At 45.7% G+C, this 23687-nt stretch overlaps 1 protein-coding gene across 1 annotated transcript in view; it reads left to right on the forward strand.

Annotated features, from left to right (window-relative positions):
- The first annotated feature begins 7212 nt into the window (after positions 1 to 7212).
- The window catches only part of TAF3 (TATA-box binding protein associated factor 3), a 152790-nt gene continuing 136315 nt past the window's right edge, over positions 7213 to 23687 (forward strand). The window contains exons 1-2 of the mRNA XM_090041707.1: positions 7213 to 7529; positions 21129 to 21371. Of these exons, the coding sequence (XP_089897833.1) occupies positions 7364 to 7529; positions 21129 to 21371 (409 nt within the window). The 5' untranslated portion in view covers positions 7213 to 7363. The remainder of the gene's footprint in view (positions 7530 to 21128; positions 21372 to 23687) is intronic.

Raw genomic sequence — 23687 nt, forward strand, 5'->3', positions numbered from 1 at the left:
TTAGGACTGATGTCTAGTGGCCATGATCTTTTTTTTAAAATTCAGTTGGAGTTGATTCAAACTGGAATTGGTTCATTAGACTTTCCTATAACTCTGTCCTGCTAAAATCAAACCCTTAGAGCAAATCATTCTTGGAGTACAATGGAAAGATCAGTATGCAAAGTTTGTCATGAGCAGATGAGGGGAGCCAGGGTTTCCTCATGGATGATTGACTATATAGCTCAAGTAATATTGAAAGCACAAATCATGTCTCTGGGAATGGGAATAGAGGTTGTCCCCAGGACCCAATCTGGCCCACAACCTAGCCCCACACCATTAATTTTGAATCAGAGCAGTACTTGTTTAGAAGCAGTTGTGTTGGAGCAAGTGCCATGAGAATTATAGCATCAGTACCAACTCAAAATAAGAGCCGTTGATGGGGGAATAGACTGACTTTTAGGTGTTGAGGAAATAGAGGCATTTTAAACCTGCTAAACTTTGTCGAAGTGTTTTCTTTTCCTATAGATCAGGGCTACTTAACCCTTGGCCCATGGGATAAATCTGTAGCTGTGTCATCCAGCTTGCGGGGTTCCTCGTGGGTCTAGAAATTTGGCGCTGGAAGAGAGGTGGCTATTAACACTGCTACTGTGCTGCTGAATTTCCAAGCCCCCACAGCTGATTGGGTGCACGGATGAGATCTAGACTGAAGACAGCTTGGCACTGCTCATTCAGTTGGGAGCAAAAAGGTTGGGCCTCACTGCTATAGATGATTTACCATGTGTATCATTCCCAGGGTTTTGAACCTGAAGGAATTTAAGAAAGGAGTTATCTAGAAAGTAATGGTTGTTCCTTGGACAGGTTCAGAGAGCAGTTTTAAATGCATGTTCAGTGTGTATATTCGTCAGCAACGATCTGTGGCTGTGAGGTGGGGGGGAGGGCACAGAAGTGGGACTTTCTAACTGTAAAATCTCTTGGAAGAGGATGAAAAAAGGCAAGACATAACAGGAGTGTTGCAGATCATTACCTCAGGAATCAAGAGTCCTTTGTCTCTCACTGTAAACCCTTCCCTCTGAACACAAGAGGGGAACTCTTACGAAGAAAGCTTAGAAAGGAAAGCCAGAAAAGGGGTTTTGCCTACATTACCCTTTCCAGATTCAACAAGAAGCCCAGGGAATGTGGTGTTTCCTTCCTAGTGGGCAGGCTTACCAAGAGAATCAGACTGTCGCTTTCTTGACATTGAAACCAGGGATCAGAACTATGAACTCGGCGAAGAAAAGCACTGATCTCTCTCTTTGTTTCTCTCTTACACCGATTTCTACTTCTGTGTCCAGTAAAGTTTTAAAAAAAGAAAAGGGGCTCCTTTCACTTACAAAAATATGTATACAGCCTCAACCATCTCCGTGTCAAGTCTCCTCATGCTAAATGTTCTCATCCTCTACTTCAGCCTTTAACCATCATTTGTACTGTTTGTGGCAAAAAACCAAAAGCAACTTCCCCCCGCCCCCCCTAAAAACCAACAACTCTGCAACTTTAAAATAGGTTTCCGAAGGTTTTATGGCATGCATGTTTTCAGCTTGATGTTGCTTTCTATTCTAAATGTCACATTCTTGAACTACTCATCTGTGTGACAGCCTTAATAAAAACAAATCACAACACTTTTTATCAGGGGAGGTCTAGTAACAGTTGACAGATACCTGAAATTTGGTGAAACTTCAGGGTCAAGAGTCCTCCTGAACCTACCACTTCATAAATCTAATGCTCCTGTAACTAACCACAGCCAAGACCAGAGACTTTGTTTCACATGAGTGAGGTCTGAACAAAGCTTGGGGATGGTCCCTCTTCCCACTAGGACCCTACTGCTTGCAGGCTATGGGTCTTCAATCAAGACTGATTAAAAGTTGGTGACTGGATCTGTCTTTTGGACAGGGGAAAAAGGATTTTAAACACAAATAGGCTTTGCTTTTTGGTTTGTTTTCTCCCAAATCACCAGCTTTCCACACAATATTGAAGTCTCTGCCCCTCCTGCCTCCAGAACTATTTTTAAGCTGAAACGTTGCTTCCTGTGAGTTGTAGCTCCATCCTCAATGGGCCAGATTTCCCTGGGTTTCAGCTCCCAGGATACACAGCCTCCTCTCCTATGCACCAGGAAAGAGGTGCATGAAACCCACTGCAATTTGGCATCAAAGCCTTTGACTTTTTGGAAATGTATTTTGGATTTTGGTTTCCAACTGCTATTCTGATCACCACTAGCTATAAATGGATCTCTGTTTCTGCAGTCAGCATTTTAAACCATTTTTGTTAGAAGGGGCTTGATTCCATTGAACCTCTGAATTCTCCCATCTTTGTAAATAGCAATTCTGGTCCCAGTAGCTACTGATGCCCCTTTCCTCCAGGAATTATCCAAAAAGGGACTAGAAAAAACTAACAGCTTCCACCACATCTGGTGGCATGAATTCCACTCTTTAATGACATGTGAAATAAAGCTTCCTTTGTTAAATGAGCAATTAACAGAGCAATCAAGCCAACTGCTTAGAGGATATCTAATCATCCCGAAATCACCAGAGGAAGGTGGTGGACAGCAGCCTTAACTAGGCATTGGCCTACAGCCTGGTGCCCCACCTATCACAATACTAACTAAGTAGTGACAAATAACACAACAACGCAGGGGGGGAAAGTCAACCAATTATATACTTTGACAATGAACTATAACAGCAGCAGATCAATACTATTAACAACAATAAGCAACAAAAACAACAATACACACATGCATGTACATATATTATTGTTCTTGTTGCTTATTGTTTATATGTATATAAAAGCAAGGCAATTAATGAAGAAATTCTACATAGAGATCATAGAGGGTGCCAGAGATCAATCTGAGGCTCACTCAGCACTCGTATGCTGTGGCACAAGAAACATTGGTCTGCAGGGCCCTCACCCAAGACGCACTGATACTAGACAGCGGATATTGGCTGCCTTTGCCACTCCAGCCCCTTGGCTCACTGGACTACTCCTCTAGTCCAGGGACTCCTGTACTGGCAGTCACGCCATCCATACACAAACTCCTTCGCTCTCTCTTTGACTGCTCCTCCAGTCGCACATGAGGGGTAGTAGACATGGAAACACAAGAGATGAACAGGATGATGGGAGACACGCAAAGAGGCAGGTTGTCTCACGCTGCCTGCTTTTATAGTCCTACAGTGGACAGGTAGCTGTTAATCATATGAGGCACCGAACACAGGTGCACAGGACCTCTCTGTGCACTCTACCTATCCCTGAAATGTATCATTTTTAAAATCACTCAAATCACCTTAGAGGCTTTCTGCACTTGCGGAGACCATGCTATGCAAGCTTTTTTTCTTAAAACTGGGTCACCTTCCAATAAGGATTAAAAGTTCACCAAGTCTGGAACTTTTCTGACCCCTGGCAGGGAATGCTGCAAATTTGTTTTCTACAGTTCCCTCCTTGACAGCATCACAGAGTCTTATGTGATTCACACAACCAAGTCACAGTACCTATAGACACAGTCTCCTGTTGCATATGCTGCCTGGTTTGGCAGTGCCAGTAATGCACTGGGCAGTGTTGCACTGGATTGTTCCAAACTTAAGCAAAGAAACTAGCCCTACTAAAATCAACAACGTAATAAACACTGATAACCACTCCTGCATCTTCACACTTGTGCAGGGGTCTACTTTTGCTAAAATGTTGCATAAAACATCCACACCATTAGACCTACATATATACAATATACATATATTGTAGTTGTTCTGTCTACACAGTTATAACATACTTTAACCTTAACAATATACATACATCTATATCACTACATAACAATACCACAAACAACAGCTGGAACTGTTACGAAGACTGAAATCCCACAGAAGTCACTGGCATGGGCTTTCTGTACTCTCAGATCAGCGTTCCAAGGATTCCTGGCCCTATTATAAACCCATGCTACTTTCCCCAGTCTTCATCCCACAAATCACAACTACAAATTTCATGAGTTGGAGCAGGCAAATCAGGATAGAGTCCTTGACCCTTGCTGGTAGGAGTTCCCTGGAACCGATCAGCGTAGAGTCCTTGGCCCTCGCTGGGAAGATTTCCCTGGAGCCGATTTGCTCCCAACCTCCCGCTATCAATGACACTGCACTTGATGAGGCCGATTCCTGTTCTGAATTTGAGCTAGTACAGGCTCCCTCGGATGCCCCTTAGGCCGATTCCACCTCCGATCTCAACTCGGCATCAGACCCCCACAATGAAGAAGTACAATTGGCATCTCTGAGGCCGTTTCCGCCTCCAGTTCCCAAACCAGGATCATCAACGATGGAGTCACTGCTGCTTCTGAGGCTGATTCTGCCTCCGTTTCCTCAAGCAGGATGGTTGACCACAGAGTCACTGCCATCTCCGAGACCAATTCAAATCTCCAAGCACAAACAAAGCCATTTCTGTCTTGGTCCTACAACACCACAGGAGTGATGCTTCATCAGCTGCTGCTGCTGCAACGTCCGGCTCAGCTGACCCTGTGGATTCAACTTGTGATGGATTATACTACAGTCACACACATACCTATTTGTCACAACCACCTTCTCTCCCTCTTTAGGGGGACAGGGTGCCCTTCTCTTTTTTCTGGCAACAGTGATCTCAGCAGCTGCCTCAACAATAATTCCAGCTATAGATTCATCCTCTACCTGAATCTACTCACAAGTCACTGGTTTTCCTTTCCTCCAAAGGTTAAATGGTGCCTTCAGTGTTTCCAAAGGGTTCTGTCTTTCCCTTTTCAAAATCTTTGAATTTTCCAAACTCCTCCAAATCGAGACCGTATGTGGTTTTTAACCATCTTTTGTCCCAGCAGGATAACTGAGGTTTTTCCCAGGATCTTGTATACAAGCTTTTCCTGGACCTCTGGGGTGTCCATACCCCTCTTCAGGTTCAAAACAAAAATATCAGTGACTCACCGGCCAATCACCCACTGACCCAGACCCCTCTTTGGATCTGCCTAAGACAAAACACAGATGAGTATGTCAGTACATTGGTAACACCTTAACCATACACAGCAACATTAATTAATCAAATATGACACCCATCAAACACAAAAGACCCATTCTTGGGTCTGAAATAACCAAAATAAAAATCAGACCAATTAATTTTGCAAATTATTCAAATGAGATGCTGCCTACCCAGGGGCACCAACTGTTAAGCACCAGTTAACAAAGCCCTAGTTGGCTTTCAATTTATCAGTCTACAGGGATATTAATGAAGGTGGTGGGCAGCCTGCTCTCACCTACCGCCTGGCTGTACCTGGCACTCTGCAGATTAATTAGCTAATAACAAACAAACAAACAATACAAATGGAGGGGTTATAAACAACTATATTATGGAACAATGAAGTCAAAATATACACAGCAGTGACAATACTAATTAATGATGAATCCCAATCCAACAAGGCAAATGCTAAGTGACAAGACAGTGCCCAGGCTAGAAGGTGCTAAGAGCAATACAAACTTTCATCAGTGGCTTGCTCACGCTACAACAGCAATTCACATGCCCTTACTGCGGTGCTCAGCTCCACCCACACCTAAAGAGAGGGGTATGAGCCATCCTAGCTCTCACCATCTTTTACACACACAAAGCCCAAAGTGTTGGCAGTACACCTGCCCTCACTCAGCCACCAGTCACCTGCCCCACTGCAGGCTCACTCCGAATTGCAGTAGCCTACATGCAACCGAACACAACTGCAGCTCGCATACTCACGCACCCAAGCAGGGCTAGACCTCTCCTCCAATCTGTTCCTTTCACCCTCATTCACTCAGGCAGGGACCAACCTATCCTCAAATCAGCCCCTTTTATATCACTTACATATTGTCACCCCTCAATCACTCGCACGGCTGATCCTGCATCCAGGCACATGGCTCTCAAATCCCTGCCACGACATGCACAGGTGCACCCAGCACCAGGCCATCTCTCTGAGGTGCAGGCGATTTTTATCTCGGGGTATTTCCCATCATATACACAGCTCCAGATGAGCATGGGCACAACTTAAGCACATGGGTCACAGTTCAAAAGTTCAGCCAACGTAAGTGACTTAACTGAGGCCAGGGTCACTTACGTGCCCTTCACTGGCACATAAATGACCTTGACTAAGGCCAGGGTCACTTGTGCCCTACACTGCCCTTTGGCTCCTACACCTTTTGTTCCTTTTAAACTTGCTACCTACTAGTTTCATTTTGTGACCCCCTTCTTGTCCTGTGACAGAAAGCCCATAAGAAATCCCTATTGACTTCCTTTTTCCCATTGACCATTTTGTAAATCCTTCTCGTGCCCCCCCAAGTGTCTCTCTTCTAAACTGAGCAGACCTGGCCTCTCTGGTCTCTCCTCACGTAGGAGCCCCTCAATAGCACTCCTTGTCCTTGTTGCCCTTCTCTGCACCTTCTCTGGTTCTTCTGGATCAGTGGTTCTCAATTTTTTGTATCAGGACCTCTTTGTTAACATCAGTGGCCAATCCTGACCTAGTGCCCTCACTCCTGACCTGCTGCCCCCCATCCTGTCTGTGCCCCCTGCCCCTCAGTGTGTTACATAAACATCCACACCATTATACATACATATATACAATATACATATAACAGTGTATAACAACTACAATACTTTAAGCTGGTCTGCTGATGTCCTTAGACCAACACCCCTGTTACCAAAGGTAAGCAGGGGAGACTGCGGCAAGTGAGATCTCCCAAGCAAAACAGAGACAGTCTGTGAACCAGTAATTATAATATCGTCTCTACCTGATGGCTGGAAATTAGGAAGACAAAAGGTGGAGGAGGGGAGTGTAAATGGTAAGGCTGGAGGAGGGGTTGTAGCCCATAAGGATGTCGGCAGACACGGTTCTTTGCATGCTTGCTGGTAGTTGGGCCACGTATGGTTGTGGACCGACTCTCGAATTTGGAGTTTGAGCTAATTTGGCTTGCAACATGCAGTATTAAATACATTTAAAAACCCTACCCCCTCCTCCCAAATCTGCTGTCTTTTATTACAGCTGAAAAAAACAGTAGTCAGGTCAGGCAGGCTAACGTGCCTAAAATGACCCATGTTTCAAGTCCTTGGGCTCCCGAGCGGACTCAGCCGCGGGCAGCGGGGAGCAGGGCGCCGGGCCGCACGGCGCCGGGCCGCACGTGGCTCCTCGCCAGGCCGCGCAGTCGATGCCGGAGCCACTGATGCGCCGCGGAGGCGCGCGCTCGGCGCTCGGCTGCGCGGGCTGGCGGGAGGCGCGACCCCAAGATGGCGGCGCTGGCGGCCCGCGGCGCCCGGGCGTGAGGCGAGGGGCGGCCGCGCCGGGTCATGGCCATGGCGGGCCGCGCCGCGCCCGGGCCGCGCTGAGCCCCGCCCCGCCGGGATGTGCGAGAGCTACTCGCGGTGGCTGCTGCGCGTGTCGGTGGCGCAGATCTGCCAGGCGCTGGGCTGGGACTCGGTGCAGCTCTCGGCCTGCGACCTGCTCACCGACGTGCTGCAGCGATACCTGCAGCGCCTGGGCCGCGGCTGCCACCGCTACTGCGAGCTCTGTGAGTGCCCGGCACGCACCGGCCCGCGGGAAGGCGGCCATGGGGTGGGGGGTGCCCCCTGTATGGGGGGGCTGGGGTTGAGCATGTCCCTGTGTTTGTGGGGGTGCCTCTGTGTTGGGGGCGGGGAGGCTGCGCCCCTGTGTTGAGGCAGCATCTGTGGGAGGGGCTTATGCTGCCCCTGTGGGGGGAGGGGCTGTGGTTGAGGCTGCCCCTGTGTTGGGGGGGGGGGGGACTGCCCCGTGCGGTGAGGGCCCTGGTGCTAGAGGTGTCCCTGTGGGGGTGGGGGGACTGCCCCTGAGAGGAGGTGCCCCCTGTGACTGGGGGTGGCTGGTGCTGGCGCTGCCCCTGTGAGAGCCGGGGATGTGTGAGGACCTGCGGGGTCAGGGCTGCCTGTGCGACTCGCCTGTGTGCTGCTGGGATGATGGGGGCCAGGTTGGGAGCTGGGGAGGGCAGTGGGGGAATGGGGCTCCTCGTGCTGCAGCCAGGCTGGAGGGGAGTGGGTGTCCTGGGCAGGGGGGCCATGAGGGTTGCTGTTGCCCTGGCAGGGCTGTGACAGCAAAAGGCTGGGGGAGACCTGGGGACTGTTTGCTGCTGGGTCCATGACTGGAGGGAGGGTGTCTTGGGAGGGTGTCCAGGGCTGCCTGCAGCAACTGAGAGTGGGAATCAGTGAAGCTGCTTCTGCGAGTGAGGGGGGATGAAGCAACTGCGGCTGTCACTGTTGTTACCAGATGAGTGCTGGAGAGGGAGGCGAGGGAAGCTTGGGGCCAGGGGTTGCTAGCACTGTTACCCCCTCTGAGAGCGGGGTGAAGAGACCAGCCTGGGGAGCTGGGGCTGCCGGTGTCACTGTCAGGCTTGTGGGGAGTGGGTGTGAGTGTAGCTGTCAGCATAGCCAGCAGCTCGGGATCACGAGCATCGTAGCAGCATTCATGAGCTCTGAGAGTTCAGGGGGAGCTGTTGGCTTGGGATCCCTAAGAAAGGTACTGGGGAAAAGGAAGAGGCCTGGCAAGGGTGGTACCACCACTGCTGTCCCTGTGGGGCCTGAGGTAGCTGTGGGAATGAAAGTAGCTTGGCTGTCACTGCTGCTTTGAACTCAGTGGGTCTTGGGAGTGATGTCAAAGCCGTCTCTGTTATAGCAAACTGTAAGTGCAGGGTGGTTGGGAGCAGGTGACGTTGTTACAGTGCAAGCCTAACGTATGGAGGAAGACGGTCTAGAGATACCACTGCAGGCTCTGTGGGCCAGAGTTTTCTGCTGCTAACCAGTAGATTTGTGGGTGCTTGGTACCTGACACAACTAGGAGTAACATGATTTGCTTAATATATGACTGCTATTGTGAGACCGGGGTTGGTTGGGATTACAGGGCTGATTACCTACTGTGACAAGTGTTACTGAACTGTGGACTGTGGGGATTATAGGTTTCACTGCTTCTGTGAACTTGTTGAATCTGATTTTGATAACTGGGGAGCCTGGGATCCATGTGTTTTTGACTGCCTGCTGGGACTGACCAGAACTGATATAAGACAGTGTAAGTCTGTACTGGGGGTGGGCAATACTATTGACATAGATTCATAGATTGTAAAGGGCTGGAAGGGACCTTGCAAGATCATTGGACTTTGCAAGATCCAGCCCCTCTGCACCAGGGAGGAAAGACAGCTGGGGTCAAGTGACCCCAGCAAGGTGGCCATCCAGTCTCCTCTTGAAGATTTCCAGGGTAGGTGATTGCACCACCACTGGAGAGAGTTTGTTCATTTTATAGTAATAAACCATTTATGCAGCTGGTACAGGGGGACTTTTACCAGTGCAGCTGCCAAAGTGGAGAGTTCCACATCTAGATCCAAAATTAATTCTGTATAAATATCTATCTCCCTAGGAGACTAGAGAGAACTAGGTTATGAGTTAAGAGGGGCTTGGATACCAGCAGAGTGCGTCAGAGCTGTTATGGTTGGTATTATTTATATGAATTTGGAGAGGGAGAGCTGTACCTTCTTAACTGTGACAGAGATACCACTGAATCCTGCCCAAGGTCTAAGGGTTTGAAACAACCTAAACTTGAAAACTGGTATTATGTTGCCACAGCTCCCAGGAGATTCTTGAGACCCAGAGGTGTGGTATGTATGGAGTGGCAGGATGAGTAGAGGATGCTATAGTATCTGCTATTTGGCTGCCTGAGGATTTACTAAAAGCTGGGAAATAGCCATAACTTCTTTGTGGCTGGAGGGAAGGAGTTGTAGACGTTACAGAATAGCAACATAAGCATTGCTTTCCTGTAAGAAGCCGTATGTTGTACATGTGGTACAATATTTGTTGTATTATGTGCCTCACATTGTGATGATGTTTTTAGAAGTGCTGTAAAAAAGGCTGTTTATTACTCAATAGATCTAGGTGCTTTTTGACTTGCTTGCTTTGCACTGCCAAAAATAATTTGTTACTGCTTTTTACTATATAAAACCAGCACCCGTCTGCGAGAAAGGTGGATTCTATCATGGCTTTTACATAGAATCAGTAATATTAACTGATTTCCAATTGGTAGAGTCATGACTGGTGATGTGTTAGCTGGAAACTACTAAGCTTCATGTTCAGTGATGAGTTCAATAGTGGCGTTGGTAGCCGAGGTAGAGGACTCTGTGCACATATAAACAGAATAGATTTAATCGAGTCATTGGGGTGGCTTTCCTGGGAACAGTTTATTCTGTTTTATAGCGACATCATCAAGGTCCACATTCTTTCACTTAGAAAAGAAATTGATGGCTTTTACATCTGTGTTAGATCTTCTGCTTCACTGTTATATCACATGAAAAGAGATGCTGAACAAATGAGGCAGGTCATTGCGAGTACTGTTATCTCAATCACTGCATTTCGGAACAAAAGAGAGCTATACTTAGGACTCTTGCTTGATGCTTGCTCAACTGGTGTTACTCTTCTATGAGTGCAATAGCTGTCAATAGAAGGGGAAATTAGTCAAGTAGCAGCTTCCTTGTGGCTCTCCAAAGATGTGGTCCATATCATGAAAATGTTTCAGAATGTGTTAGGAGAATTTGTTACATACAAAAAATGGAGTTTAAAATGCACATTGTGGACTCTCATGATACTCAAATTAGTGAAGTATATATAAATGACTGATTTAAACATGCCATCTTGAGATTTCTAGCCTGCATGATTTTGCATTGTGTTTGAGAAATAACATTGGATTGAATAATGAAAGATTAGTTTTGAACCTAATGAACCTTAACTCAGATATTAACTGTCTTTTGAGAGCTTAGTGTCCCAGAAGCACTAGATGTTTCAGTTTCCTGAGTGCTGTAAAGAAAAAAGGTAGAGAAGAGTCTTTGGTTTAGATGCCAGTAAATCTTCCTTTCCCACACAGTTTGCAAGGTCTGCAGGACAGAACTGGGTATTTAGGAGATCCACAAGAATACAGCTTGGTATATGTTCAATATTTTGTTCTAAAATGTGTACTGTGATTGAGATAAGAGTATTTACATCGTCCTGCCTCATTTGCTGTGCGCATTGCTTAAATGTTGTCCTGCCCATTGGTGTTTCCTGATGGAAAGAGTAATTTGCTTTAGATATTTGTAAATTTAGTAAGGTTTCAATTTAAGTGAATTGGTCTTGGGCAGTGTCATTTTTGTTCAGTGAGACAACTTGCACAGTGGAATCAGCTTTCCTTTTTCTGTTCCATTGTTAAAAACTTTGGAGTGTGTTAATTTTCATTGCTAGAGTTTCTTATTACTAGAGTGGATTATTTCAGTGTGAAAGTGACCCAGAATCTGGAGTGCAAACTAAAGTAAGTTCATGGAGAATTTTATAAACAAAGAGGACCGTGATTATTTGCTCTAAAATAGAGCACGGAATAATGTTTTGTTAACCACCTACTCCAATGTGTCTGCTGACTGTCTGTCATTATGTGTTCGGTAGTATATATAAAGATGTCACCTAGACTTTTTGTCTTCCTCTGAAGAATAGAGTCAGAATATTAGATTAAACTGAGTTCATTATCTTGATTTAAAGTGATCTTTTAAATTTTTTTTATGTTCTTAAGACTTCGCTTTTACATGAGAAGTAGGGGTGAACCGATTAAAGATTTTTTGGGACCCGTACCGATGGCCGATTATTAATGAGCTATATCAGCTGATACTGATCTGATTGCCAATATGCAGCCTGGAAGCTTGGAGAGCAGCATCTGGCTGGTAAGTCTGTTGTGGGGAAAGGAGGTGGGGTGGCAGGTCGAGGCCCCTGCAGTAAGGGACAGAGTGGGGCTAGGGCTGTGGCTGGGTGTGGGACAGAGCTATGAACAGCTCATCTGGGGGCTGTATGGGGGGAGAGTGGCTTCTTCTGCACGCCCCCCCAGGTGAACCATGGGAGGCATGGGCCTCCCAGACATATGCATTGGGGGCAGCACTGGGTTCTTCCCGGCAGGGCTCGGCTGGGGCTGTGCTTGGGGCAGGTGGCGATGGCCCTGGGAGGGGGGCACCCTATAGCCCCCCCCAGCACTGCCGCCACCTGCCCCAAGCACAGCCATGGCCCAGCCACCCTGCTGGAAAGAGACTGGTACCATTTTTACCCCACGCACAGATTCAGGGGGGCATATTCTCCCCATGGCTCCCCTAGGGGTGAGTGGAACAGCAGGAGTCGCCCATCCTTGCGCCCCCTGGATGAGCCACTCGCGGCTCTGTCCTGCGCCCAGCCCCACTCCCTCCGTCACCACAGGGGCTTCAATCCCTTCCTTTCCATCCCTCTTTCCTTTCCTTCCATCCCTCTTTCCTTTCCTTCCCCCACAACAGACTTACCAGCCAGACGCTGCTCTCCAAACTTCTGGGCTGGCCGCATGCATGCTGTGGCTGCGCATGCATGTGGCATTTATCGGCAACATTATTGGCCACATCAGCCAAAAACAGCTGATTGCTGATGACATCCATTTTCCTTTTATTGGTGCTGATATGATATGGATTGATGTATTGGTCCACTTCTAATAAGAAGTTGACTATTCAGATTATAAATGTATGGGAGGTGCAGTCTAAGCACTTATTTGTTACTAGAAGTAAGAAATACTAAAGTTCTTCAGTGTTGAAGTGAGTGCTGTTTCCACCAAGGAAAGTGGTGATGGCTCCTACCCTGGGGGTCTTTAGTGGGAGGCTCAATGTTTACCTGGCTGGGATCATTTGAGCCCAGTTTTCTTTCTTGCCCAGGGCAGGGGGTCGGGCTAGAAGATCTACAAGGTCCCTTCCAACCCTACATCTATGGCTGTGACACTCACCAAGGTTAAAACTTGACTAGAAAAGACTGCTCTGGTGTTGCTGTACCTTTTCTTTATGTATCCTGTTACCTCTCATGTTTTATTTTAAAGTTGTCTAATTTCTTTTTGTTTGCCAGCAATTAAAGATTGTTCTGCTTTCTATTTGGTGTATATAGGGTCACCCTGAAGTGAAGCAGACTTCTGGTCACATTACCAAAATGTAGGTGGTACAGTGAAAACTAGTATTGAACTATCATGCAACTGTGTCCTGTGTTGTAGAGAGGGATTTTTTTTGTCCGAGATGTAATTACACTGATACACACCCACAGTGTAAATGCACCAAACTAATGCAACTTACTCTAAAAAGCTAGTCATGTAAGATGCACTAGTGCAAGCCTCGTTTTGACCTAGACATTAGATGCTTGCACTTTTTCCTCTTTCATATGACATTTTAGGATTACAACATTCATAGGTTAACGTCTAAATCTGATAACTATTCAACTGGTTCAGGGGTAGCTGCATGGATTGATTTTTAGATCACCATTAAATAATCTAATTGGGCAGTCATTCACAATGTGTTGCACCATCTGAAAAATCACACCACATTTGCAACCTGGACTCTCATTGATTCTCCATTTATGTAGTTAGGTGTCCACATTTTCCATGAAGTGTCTGGATACAATTCAGGGAGGACCAGATCTTTCTTGGTAGGTCAAATCCTGGCTGAGGGATTGTAGGGTTGCTGACAGTGTATATCTGCGGCAGGTTGGTATTTGCTCAGGCTTCCCTGTCTTGTTCTTCGGTGCTCTTGTTGTCATCATAGAGCTTCTTGGTGTATTTCCAAAAGGATTTTCTAGATTTGAGCCTGTCTTGTGGTGGTGTAGTGATGTCCTCGTTGATTGGGAGGTTTGCATTACTGATGGCCTTAAGGTATTCCCTCATGCATGTGGCATCTCAGCAGAGCTGCGGGGGAGCAATGTTTCCCAGGGCTGGAAGTATTCCTGATATAATGCACATAGCTGCATTTAACTGTGTATCAACAATCTTTGCGTGCACCTTTTGTTGCAGACCGGGAAGCAATATTCTGCTGCAGAAAAACAAGTGCTGGGGTGGCCATTCAGAGCGTGGTTGCGTTTGCTCCCTATGTCGTTCTGGCCAATTTCTGCACAGGATTAACTCGTGCTTTCAGGTTTTTTAACAATGTTCCATAGATGTCACAAAAGGTGTGGGTGTGATCAAGGATTACACCAAGGTATTCTGAGAACTTTTCATGCTTCATCTATTCTACACAGAAAGTGATGGCAAATTTCTGGTCAGCATGGGCATTGTTTAGATGAAATGACATGATGACAGTTTTCCTCAGATTTGGGTGGAGCGTGCAACATGTGAAAAAGTCTTCAAGTAGCTTGAGGTCTTTGCAAAGATCTGTCTGGACTTCTGTGAATAGTAACCACCAGGTCATCGGCATAGCCAAATTTCCGGCTAGTGGTGACAGGAAGATCACTTATATATGCATTAAAAAGTACTGGTGCTTGGAATCCATATGGCATTTGGAGGCTTATATGTATTTATCATTGTTACATCCTGAATTGTAATGGTGATAGCTATAGGTGTATTGCTTTCTGGATTTGTTGTGGTGGCATCTTTAAAGCTGGATTTCACATACATTGCTAGTATGTGTTTGGGATGGTGATGCTAGTTCGTGTTTGGGATGGTTGCAATGATGTAATTACATTAACATGTTACATTGCTGCACACTCCTTTATCTTAGATAAGTCCTTTTGTATTGGTAATGTAGCTGTTTTCATGGCACATGGGTTTTGAGGCAGTATATATGAACAGCAGAGAGAAGAATGTCACTTTTCTTCTTTGGCATGGGTAGCAGTGCTTCACTATGAGCTTGGAGAAGTGATTTGCTTAGACATACTCGCAGCATCCACATGAGCAGGGGCATGCATTTGCAGCAGCACAAATTTGTGCAGCTACTTTATGCTGCAGTGCACACCCCTGCTCGTGTGGTTTGCAGCAGGACACACTGACCCGCTGCTCCATGTGCTGCAGGGGGGACCTGGCTGGGGCACAGGGTGTGTCAGTGTGGAGGTAGCTGGCAGGCATCCCCCATGCTGAGGGACCCTGTGCCCCAGCCCCCCAGGGGTGGCATGTGGACATGGGGGAGCCGCTCCCTGCCTGGCTGGGGTGCAGCTTGCCTCAAGATGGGGGAGCAGGCAGTGGGGAACTACTCTGAGCACGTGGAGCCCCTATGCTGAGGCACCTTGTGCCCCCGCTGGCTGAGGTGTAGTGTGGCTTGAGATGGGGGAGCAGGCAGCTCCCTCCAGTCCCTGCTTCCCCATCTCAAGCCACACTGCACCCCAATCAACCGGGGAGCAGCTGGCTGGAGCGGTACAGGTGCCTCAGCGTGGCGGCTCTGCAGCATGTTGCAATGGGGGAGGAGGCAGCTCTGGGCTCCCTCATCTCTGTGTTTGTCCTGGCACAGGACTGTTAAGCATGCTTTGTGCTGCTTTTTTTCCCCAGGGCTTTTATTTGTTACTGGGAAATCATGGTAACAAATTTTGCCCCTGCACTGTAGCAGCGCCCCATACCATTTAATGTGCAACATGCATGCCCCCCAAAGAGGTTTGTGGCACCACAAACCACACATGCTTGCACATCTGGATCCAGCCCCTGAGTCCGGTAAAGCTGGAAACCAATACGGCATTACTTCTAATTTCATGCTGTAACTGCTAGAAAAAAATTCCCTCCATGTCTATTTCAGCAGCTACATGGAAAAAGCTTTTTTTCCCTTGGTGTGTTTTGTTTTTTTTTTGTGTGCAATTTGTAGCCTTCCTGTATGTTCTTCTTTTTGAACAGTTATTCTCACTGTTGTAAGTCATGAGTAAAGGTGATAGCCCAATTCTAGTAGACTTTTTTTTTGTATGTGCATATTGCTTCAGGCTGAATTTTTTGGAAATTTCAGGAAAAACAGTTCAGTCATTAGGGAAAATAGGTAGTTTTGCAAACACTGTTTTCTGTCTATCTTCTTTTGTCTGTCAGCTGTCTCTTTGAAGAAATTGAACACCTCTAGGATTTGGACTAGAAACTATAAAATTTGGCAGGTTATGTATGGGCAGGTTATGGTGATTCATTTGCTTCTTCATGATAATATAATTAGCTGAATTTTATTAGATTGTTCTCTCTACATTATGTCTAACCGTGTACTTAAAAAGGAAGACAGTATCTGTTACTTCAGCTCTTCCTCACTCTGTATTTTGATGATTCTTCCCTCTAAATGCTTAAGGTTTGTCTACAGGGGAAGCTGATCAGTAGAACAAAAATGGTACAACTCTCCATGTGGATACCATATTTCTGCATAATCTTTCCACTTGCATATAGTTATACTGCTATTATGGTCCCAGTCATTTTTCCTCAGGTAGACCTGTCCTCAGATGCTTTTCTGTTCCTCAGGCTTTGATTGGTGGAATTTGACATAATTACACCAGTTCTCCCACAGCTTTCCAATTAGCTGTTGTGTCAGTGAGTCTTGCCAGTATCGTGATACTTTATTTCTCTTTGTCAGTGGTAGTGGTAGGAGCAGAGGCTTTGGAGTTGCATGCGAGCTACCCTGTGGATCTGCGTACGTTAATAATTAATTAGTCTATAAAAGCAATATAGCTCCCAAAATTAAAACTTTACTTTTTTAAAGGAAGCTGAAATTTGGCTGAAATTGGCAGTAAAGGTAACTTTTCCTGGTGAGCTATTTTTTCAAGCCCTGAAGGTACAGACAGTGAGTTCTGGGGAAATTGTCTTGGGGCTGGCAGTCAGGACCTCCCGTTATACTTTTTTTCTGTGCTTTATTCTGCCATTTAGTGGCATTTGATGCATCCCCTCACCTATGTTTTAGTTTCCACATTTGCAAAGTAAAGATAATACCAGCCTCAAAGGAAGTTAAGAGATTGGTATAGCTGGTTAAACCATCAACTTTGAATTTTTACTCACAAACGATCTTTAACACTTAAGAATACAACTTAAAAATTAAAAAAGAAATCTATTTTTTCATTATATTTATTTTAAATATAATTTAGCAACTCATGTAGTCTGATTCACTGTTTTCTTAGAGTGGTTAGTTTCCCGTATTGCTATAGTGGGTCTTGAGCACCACAGAAGAAAGAGAAACATTAACAAAGAGAATGTTTAAATATGACTGTAAAGTCTGAAGAATTGGTCAGGAGAAGCAATTGATTCATATGGCACCAAAAAATATACTTTACACCTCTTTAAGTTGAGAGGATTCATTTTTATTGTATAATTCAAGTCCTAATATAAATAAGCTGGAAAACTATTTTTATGTACTGTATAAGTTATTTCTCTTTCCTGACGACATCTTCCCTTAAGTCAAGGTGAATGATAATCTTGCCCTGAGAAAGGGGCTAGATTATATGAACTTGTGAGATCTCTTCCAGCCTTATTTTCCTATGATAAATATACTTGTATTATACTTCCACAAGTCCCAAGATTATTTTATATTTGGGCTAACCTACTTTTTGGCAGCCTTATGAATTATTGTTGCCTCTTTGGAAGCAAACCTTCATGTAATGGAGTATGTAGTATCTTTACATAGACCCTTTTCGAATGTTGGATAAATATACCATGTGTACTCAAATACAAGATGAGGCTTTATCCCCAGTTTAACATGGGGTGCAAGTGCCTACCTATCATCTTGCATTTGAGTACAAAGCAGCAGGGGATTCCTGCAGGTCTGGCTCAGCCCTGATCTGGGGTCAAGGGCTAAGCTGCAGCTGCCCTCCTGCCACCTCTGCCCCTGTGTTTGCTCCCTGCTGCTGCCTCTGCCTCCGCCTCCTCCCACACCTCCTGCTGCTGCTTACCTTCTCTCTGGCTCCAGCATGGGGCCTGTGTTTATTTTAGCCCCAGCCTGGCCAAGTATTAGCTGATATGGCTGTAGCAACTCTGGCTGGGCCCTAGAGTCCGGGCTGGAGCTTCTTGGAGGGGTAGGCAGGGGGAAAGGTGGCGGAGGGGTGGGAAAGCAGAACCTGTGTTGGGGACAGGCAGCATGGGGGGCCAGGTGGAGAGGTAGGCCCTGGGAGCAGGCTAGGTGCTGGAGGGGCAGGTAGCTAGGGGGCAGTCAGGAGAGGGCAAGTGGTAGTGGGGGGCAGGGAGCAAGGTGTGTGTGAGGGGCAGGGGTCAAACTGCATGACTTCTCTACCACTTGGCCCCCTGCCACTGGTTTCTGTGCTCTTGGGGGAGATGGACAAGTTTAATTAAATGCTATACATGGAAAATTACTACAAATTCATAAATTGTCCATGTATAGAATTAATTAGTGGAGAGTCATCTTAAATTCAGAGTCATCTTGGATTCAGGTAAATATGGGATATATGACACTTCCTTACGTGCATTTGTGCTCGTTGCTTCTCTGTTACTTTTCCTGGCAGATGACTTCCATAACTGCTTTTGGGAAGATGTCCTTCCTGATGTTAACGTTTTTCCAGTCATGCTCATATGTTTTTGTTTCTGGAAGCTGAAAAGTTTTTTTTTTCCTTTGCTTCTTTTTGTGGCTCCCTCCTCCCCGCTCCGCCCATGCAGTGGTTCTCAAACTGTTTGTCATGACCCCAGGTGGGATTGCAGTGCGACGCAGCACTCTTCCCCGTGCCAGGTCTTTCCTGCTGGGTTGCACAGGCTCGGTGAAAGGGCAGCAGGACATGGAGCCACAAGCCCACAGTAGGCAGCCTGCAGCCTGCCCCCTCCTCACGGGCTGCATACTGGCTGTGCCGCCCACAAGGGAGGAGACTGGTGGGAAGCCAGGCTCCATGCCTCAGCCTCAGTAGCTGCTGCTTCCTGCGGGCAGCAGTCAGGACTCAGGTGCTGCTGGGGTAGAGGGGCAGGGGGCTGCAGCCCCTGGCCCTGGGGCACATGGGGAGAGTGGGGGGCTACAGATTGGGAGTGAGGGGCACTGGTAGAGCCATGGAGCTGTGGGTCAGAAGTGAGGGGCACCTGGGGGGTAGGAGCCTGCAACTTGGGAGTGAGGAGCCGTGCTGAGGAAATGGGATCATAAATGGCTTCATATTGAGGAAAAGGTTGGGAAGCACTGCCCTAAGGACACTGTGGCCAAGTAATCTAGGTGTTTGCCTTGATTAAGTGCAACATGTTGAAGAACATAATGGCTTACAAGACATTTATATTTAATCATGCTACTATAGTCCCATTGATTTCAGAAGTGCCTTGCAATACCAGGGGCACAGTCTTGGGAAGAAGCAATTTTTGCTATTTTTTTTAATCCCTAAGTTCTAATTAGAACTGCTTCTCTTCCACTTCATTCATTAGTTGGTAAGGGGTCAAAAATCTGATTCAGTGAGCTCCAACTTGTACTGGCCTTTTTGTACTTGAAATCAATTCTTTTTTAGTTTGGAGTACCACTTTCACTAACTGCTCCAGGTTTCCTGTTTATTGTCAATGATTTGTTACTTTTTTGGTTGGGGTACACAAGTAAAATATGTAATTTTTACTGTCATTGAAGTCAACTTGCCTGGGATCTCAAGACTAAGTTAGTGTCTACTTGTGTTTACAGTAGCACATATAGGGCCTGGTGGAGAATAACATTCCCTTATTCTAAGCATTATGCAAACTCAAAGTAGGTACAGTCCTTAGCCTAAGGTGCCTATATTCTTAGATAAGCAAGTCAGGCAAAAGATGAGAGGGAGGAGCTAGTTTCTCCATTTTAGAGATGGACAGAATTGAAACGGGCTAAGTGATCTACCAAAGGTCAGACAAGGGGAGCTATAGCAGAGCTAGGAACTGAGCACCTTCTGTCAGAGTCCCGGCCTTAACCACAAGATCATTCTTTTGTTCTGAATGATTCTCTTGCGTGTCATTCATTTCCTGGGACTGCGGAGTGTTCAGGTTGTATTGCTTTTCTTTCTTGCAAAGTTGTAATTGAAAACAGAATAGGTGTGGGAGTAACTCACTGTTCTATTGAGAGACCTGGGACAAAATCAAGCCCAGTCCCTCTTGACTACATAGGCTTTATCTGAAATAAAGCAGGAGTAAAACTAAACAGTTAAAAGACAAAAGCAATCTTCTGATTACCAAATCTCTCACTTGACTCTGAGTATCCCTTGAAGTTCTTCAGACTCAGTTCATACTAAAATTCCTTTTTGTCATAGCTGGCCATCTAGATCCTATTTGGGATGATGTAAGCAATGTGTTCCCGGTAACAGGGTTAACCTGAATGAGCTAGCATAACCATACTTCTTCAGTTAAGTAAGTACCTGTCAATTCATTGTTAAGAGGTGAATTGCACAGATGGTAATTTATGGACAGTTATGTGGGTGATATGACTATTTAGTACTATAATAATAAATGCCAGTACATGTTGAAAAGGAGATTAACCACATGCACCAGGGTTTGAAGTACATTTTAACTATTAGGTTGTGATGAGACCTAAGGTGGGGCAGGGAGCAGATTCTTGCTTACCTTTGTACTGTAAGAGTGTCTTACTCCTTCCACAGAAGCATCTAGTAGTATATGCTACTGTTGGAGACAGAATATGGGCTGTGAGGGACCTAAAGATGGCAATGTTCTTATTGATGTATTTATCAATCAGTGTTAAGAGGATGATGATGAAAGAGAGCCACTATGTATTTTAGAACTTGTTCAAAAAGTTTGATTCTTGTAATCTTCATGCCTTAATTTAAAAAATGAACCAGGGGACACCAGACTAGTACACTGAAGGGAGAGCTGTGGAATAGGTACTGGAGGTGGTGCTGGTGAGTCACAAGGTAGTAGGTTTTGGCTTGGTTGTTGGACGCATGTTGCTTTTGTTATTGGGATGTGTTATTAACCCAAGGTCCTGACTGCCTGGCCAGTGAAACGTCATGACACCTTTCACAAGCAAAGTCCGTTGCTTTGGCGTCATGTCCAAACTGCATCATAAGGAAATACGGCATTTTAACTGAAATTTCCACCTTGTAGTTTGATTGGGATACTGCTGACCTCTCATTGGTTTTGTAATATTGCCGCATTTGATCTAAGTGCTGCTTCTGTCTTATGGGTGAAGTGAATAATGTAGATTTTAGTTTATAAAGCATGATAGGTTCTATCTGAATTAAAGGCACTATAAAAAAGTGCAGTCTCTCCTAAAAGTTCATATTTATCTTTAGCCAGATGTTCTGTTTAGCCACATACAAACTGCAGCTAGATTAATAAATCAAAGTACATATTTTAAAACTAATTCTTAATATTTGTCCTGCTACTTTAGAGAGAAGGGAAACTTCCTGTGTACTGAGGGTGCTTGTATCGTTTGTTACAAAATGCATTCTTTAGATTAGAGTCTTACCCAAATTCCCTTTTGTTGCAGATGGCCGCACAGATCCAGTTTTGGACGATGTAGGTGATGCTTTCCAACTCATGGGAGTTAACCTGCATGAGCTTGAAGATTATATACACAATATCGAACCTGTCACATTTGCACATCAAATCCCTTCATTTCCTGTCAGCAAGAACAATGTCCTACAGTTTCCCCAGCCTGGAAGTAAAGATGCAGAAGAAAGGAAAGAGTACATTCCTGATTACATGCCACCCATTGTCTCATCTCAAGAAGGTGCGTTATTAACTGGTTTTTTTGCTTTGGGAGGAGAGAGGGAGTTTGGTTTTGAGCATTCACATATTTCTTCTGTACGTTAAGTTATCCAAGTTGTGCTGCCCATAGTCACTTGATGAGACACCTGGAAGGGCACTGCACAAACAGTGAAATACAAATATTCTTTTAAATCATCATTAAAAAAAATAAGGCACAGTGTTGTGGCCAAAATGATAGAACTCATTTCGACTCTTATTTTACTTTGTTTTAGAGAGTAAACAGTGTTAAAATGCTTGTGTTTGTACAGCTTTCTAGAAACCCTGAATAATTAAATAAATGTGTTATGCCTCTCAGTACTTAAGGTAGGTAGGGCATAATATCCCCATTTCACAGATAAAGCAGAAAGCTTTCATGTAGCTTTTCTAAGGGAACAGGGGAAGTCCACTGCAAAGCTGGCAGTGCAGTGCAGGCCTCCATGGGCATGAGGGACAGAGGTCTGTGAAATCAGTGATACGTAATTCTGCCAAACATTGTTTCTTCTCCAGCTACAGTAATCATGAGTGTTAATTATCATATTATAATAATAGTGGGAAGGCAGTATGAGGCATTTTTTTCCTTCTCCGTTTCAGATAAAAGAGTGCTAGCTAATACGAGGCGGTTAAATCATGTGCAACATAAGTTGACTGTCCCTTTTGATATTGACAGTTGCATATATTTATTGTCTCCCTGCAAGCTTATGTAATGCTATAGGTTAGGTACAAATATCCCAAACCGAACAAAGTCACTGTCCTGAAGACTGTAGAGTACAGTTGACGGACAGAATTGTAATGAGGTGTTTATTTCTTCTGAAGCTGATTGTGTGAGGACAGAATGCATATCATATTATGTCATGCGTACCGTTCTGTTCAAGTACTTGGTCTATAACTCCTGAGAGACTAAATGTTGCAATATGGGAAAAAATCTCCACGGTATGAAGAGGAACACAAACTGCTTTCCCTTAAGTGTCAACTTAAAATAAATCCTGTTTGGGTATTGCCACAAATGATGTACTGGGTTGTTGTTCTGTTGTTGACTTTTATTTGGGTTTACAGTATATTTCTTGCTGTTTGTATACAGGTCTATGGATTGAGCTATAATATACCATGCAAACTGAGTAAGATGAAAGACGGGGTAGTTATCTGGAATCAGAAAATATGAGAAATAGTCTTTTCCATATATTAAGCACTATTTAGAGCAGGGGGTGGCATCCTATGGCCTGTGGGCCTGATCTGGTTTTCAGACCTAGGAGGCTTTGGTGGCATTTTGGTAGTGCGGGTGCTTTGCCCACACCTTGGCCAGACAGCAGAGAGAAGTGGTGGTGGTGCCAGCAGGAGCCAGATCGGAAATTCCAATCCACCTTGGACCTGAGCTGAGTTGTTTCAGGCCCGACTCGTTAACCATTGCTAATCACTGTTTAGAATAAATGTAATATTCCCAGAAACATGCTAAGGAATTGCACTGTTGACCTCAGCTGCCCTGGGCACGCAGTTTTCTCATTTTATTTTGTTGCCTAGACTGCAGAGATGGATATGTACCATTAGTCTGTCAGATATTTTAATAATCTCATGTTAAAGCAACTGAAAGTAAAGTTTAAATAGTGGCTCAAATACCATTCAGAGCTGAAAGGCTTCTTTACGTTGACAAGGAATCACTCTATTTACTCAATTAGAAGACGTGATTTCCCACCCCATTTAACGTAGGAGGGACGGGGAGCCCCTCACCTTTTCACTCAAGCACAAGGCAGTGGGGGGGCTGGCAGCTACTGTGCCTTCTGCCCCAACCCGGGGTTAGGGTTGGAGCTGTAGCCACAGCTGCCACATTCCTCCCTGCTACCTCTGTGTGCCCTACTACTCCTTCCCTGTAGTCCCCAGTCTCCCTCTGCACCATTTTTCTCTTTCTCCCTCTTTGCTATACTCCTCCTTAACCCTTGCTCTGTACTGGCAGGCTCTGTTCTCACTGCAGCCTAGAGCACAGAGCATGTACTCCAGTCCAGCCCTGTAGCAACTGCTTCAGGGCAGGGCTGGGGCTGTGCCCCTAGGCTGCAGCAGTATTGGAGCCTACCAGCAAGGAGCAAAGGCAAGGGGTGGGAGGGTGGATGGGCAGTTCTTGAGGAGATGCTGGTGGGGGAGATGGGATGCAGAAGCAGTGTGGAATGGAGAAGAGGGGGAGGGGGAAGTGGGGTAGCCTGAGGCTGGGGGAGGCAGGGGCAAGAACAGTGGGGGGGCGGTGCTTGGGGGCAGAGGAGGCAGAGGGGGAAAGTTGCTTGCCACTGTCTGCCCTACTACCTCCATATGAGCT

The sequence above is a fragment of the Crocodylus siamensis genome, chromosome 4, assembly GCF_052110815.1.
Source record: "Crocodylus siamensis isolate JL-2025a chromosome 4, ASM5211081v1, whole genome shotgun sequence".
In the NCBI taxonomy this organism is placed as follows: domain Eukaryota; kingdom Metazoa; phylum Chordata; order Crocodylia; family Crocodylidae; genus Crocodylus; species Crocodylus siamensis.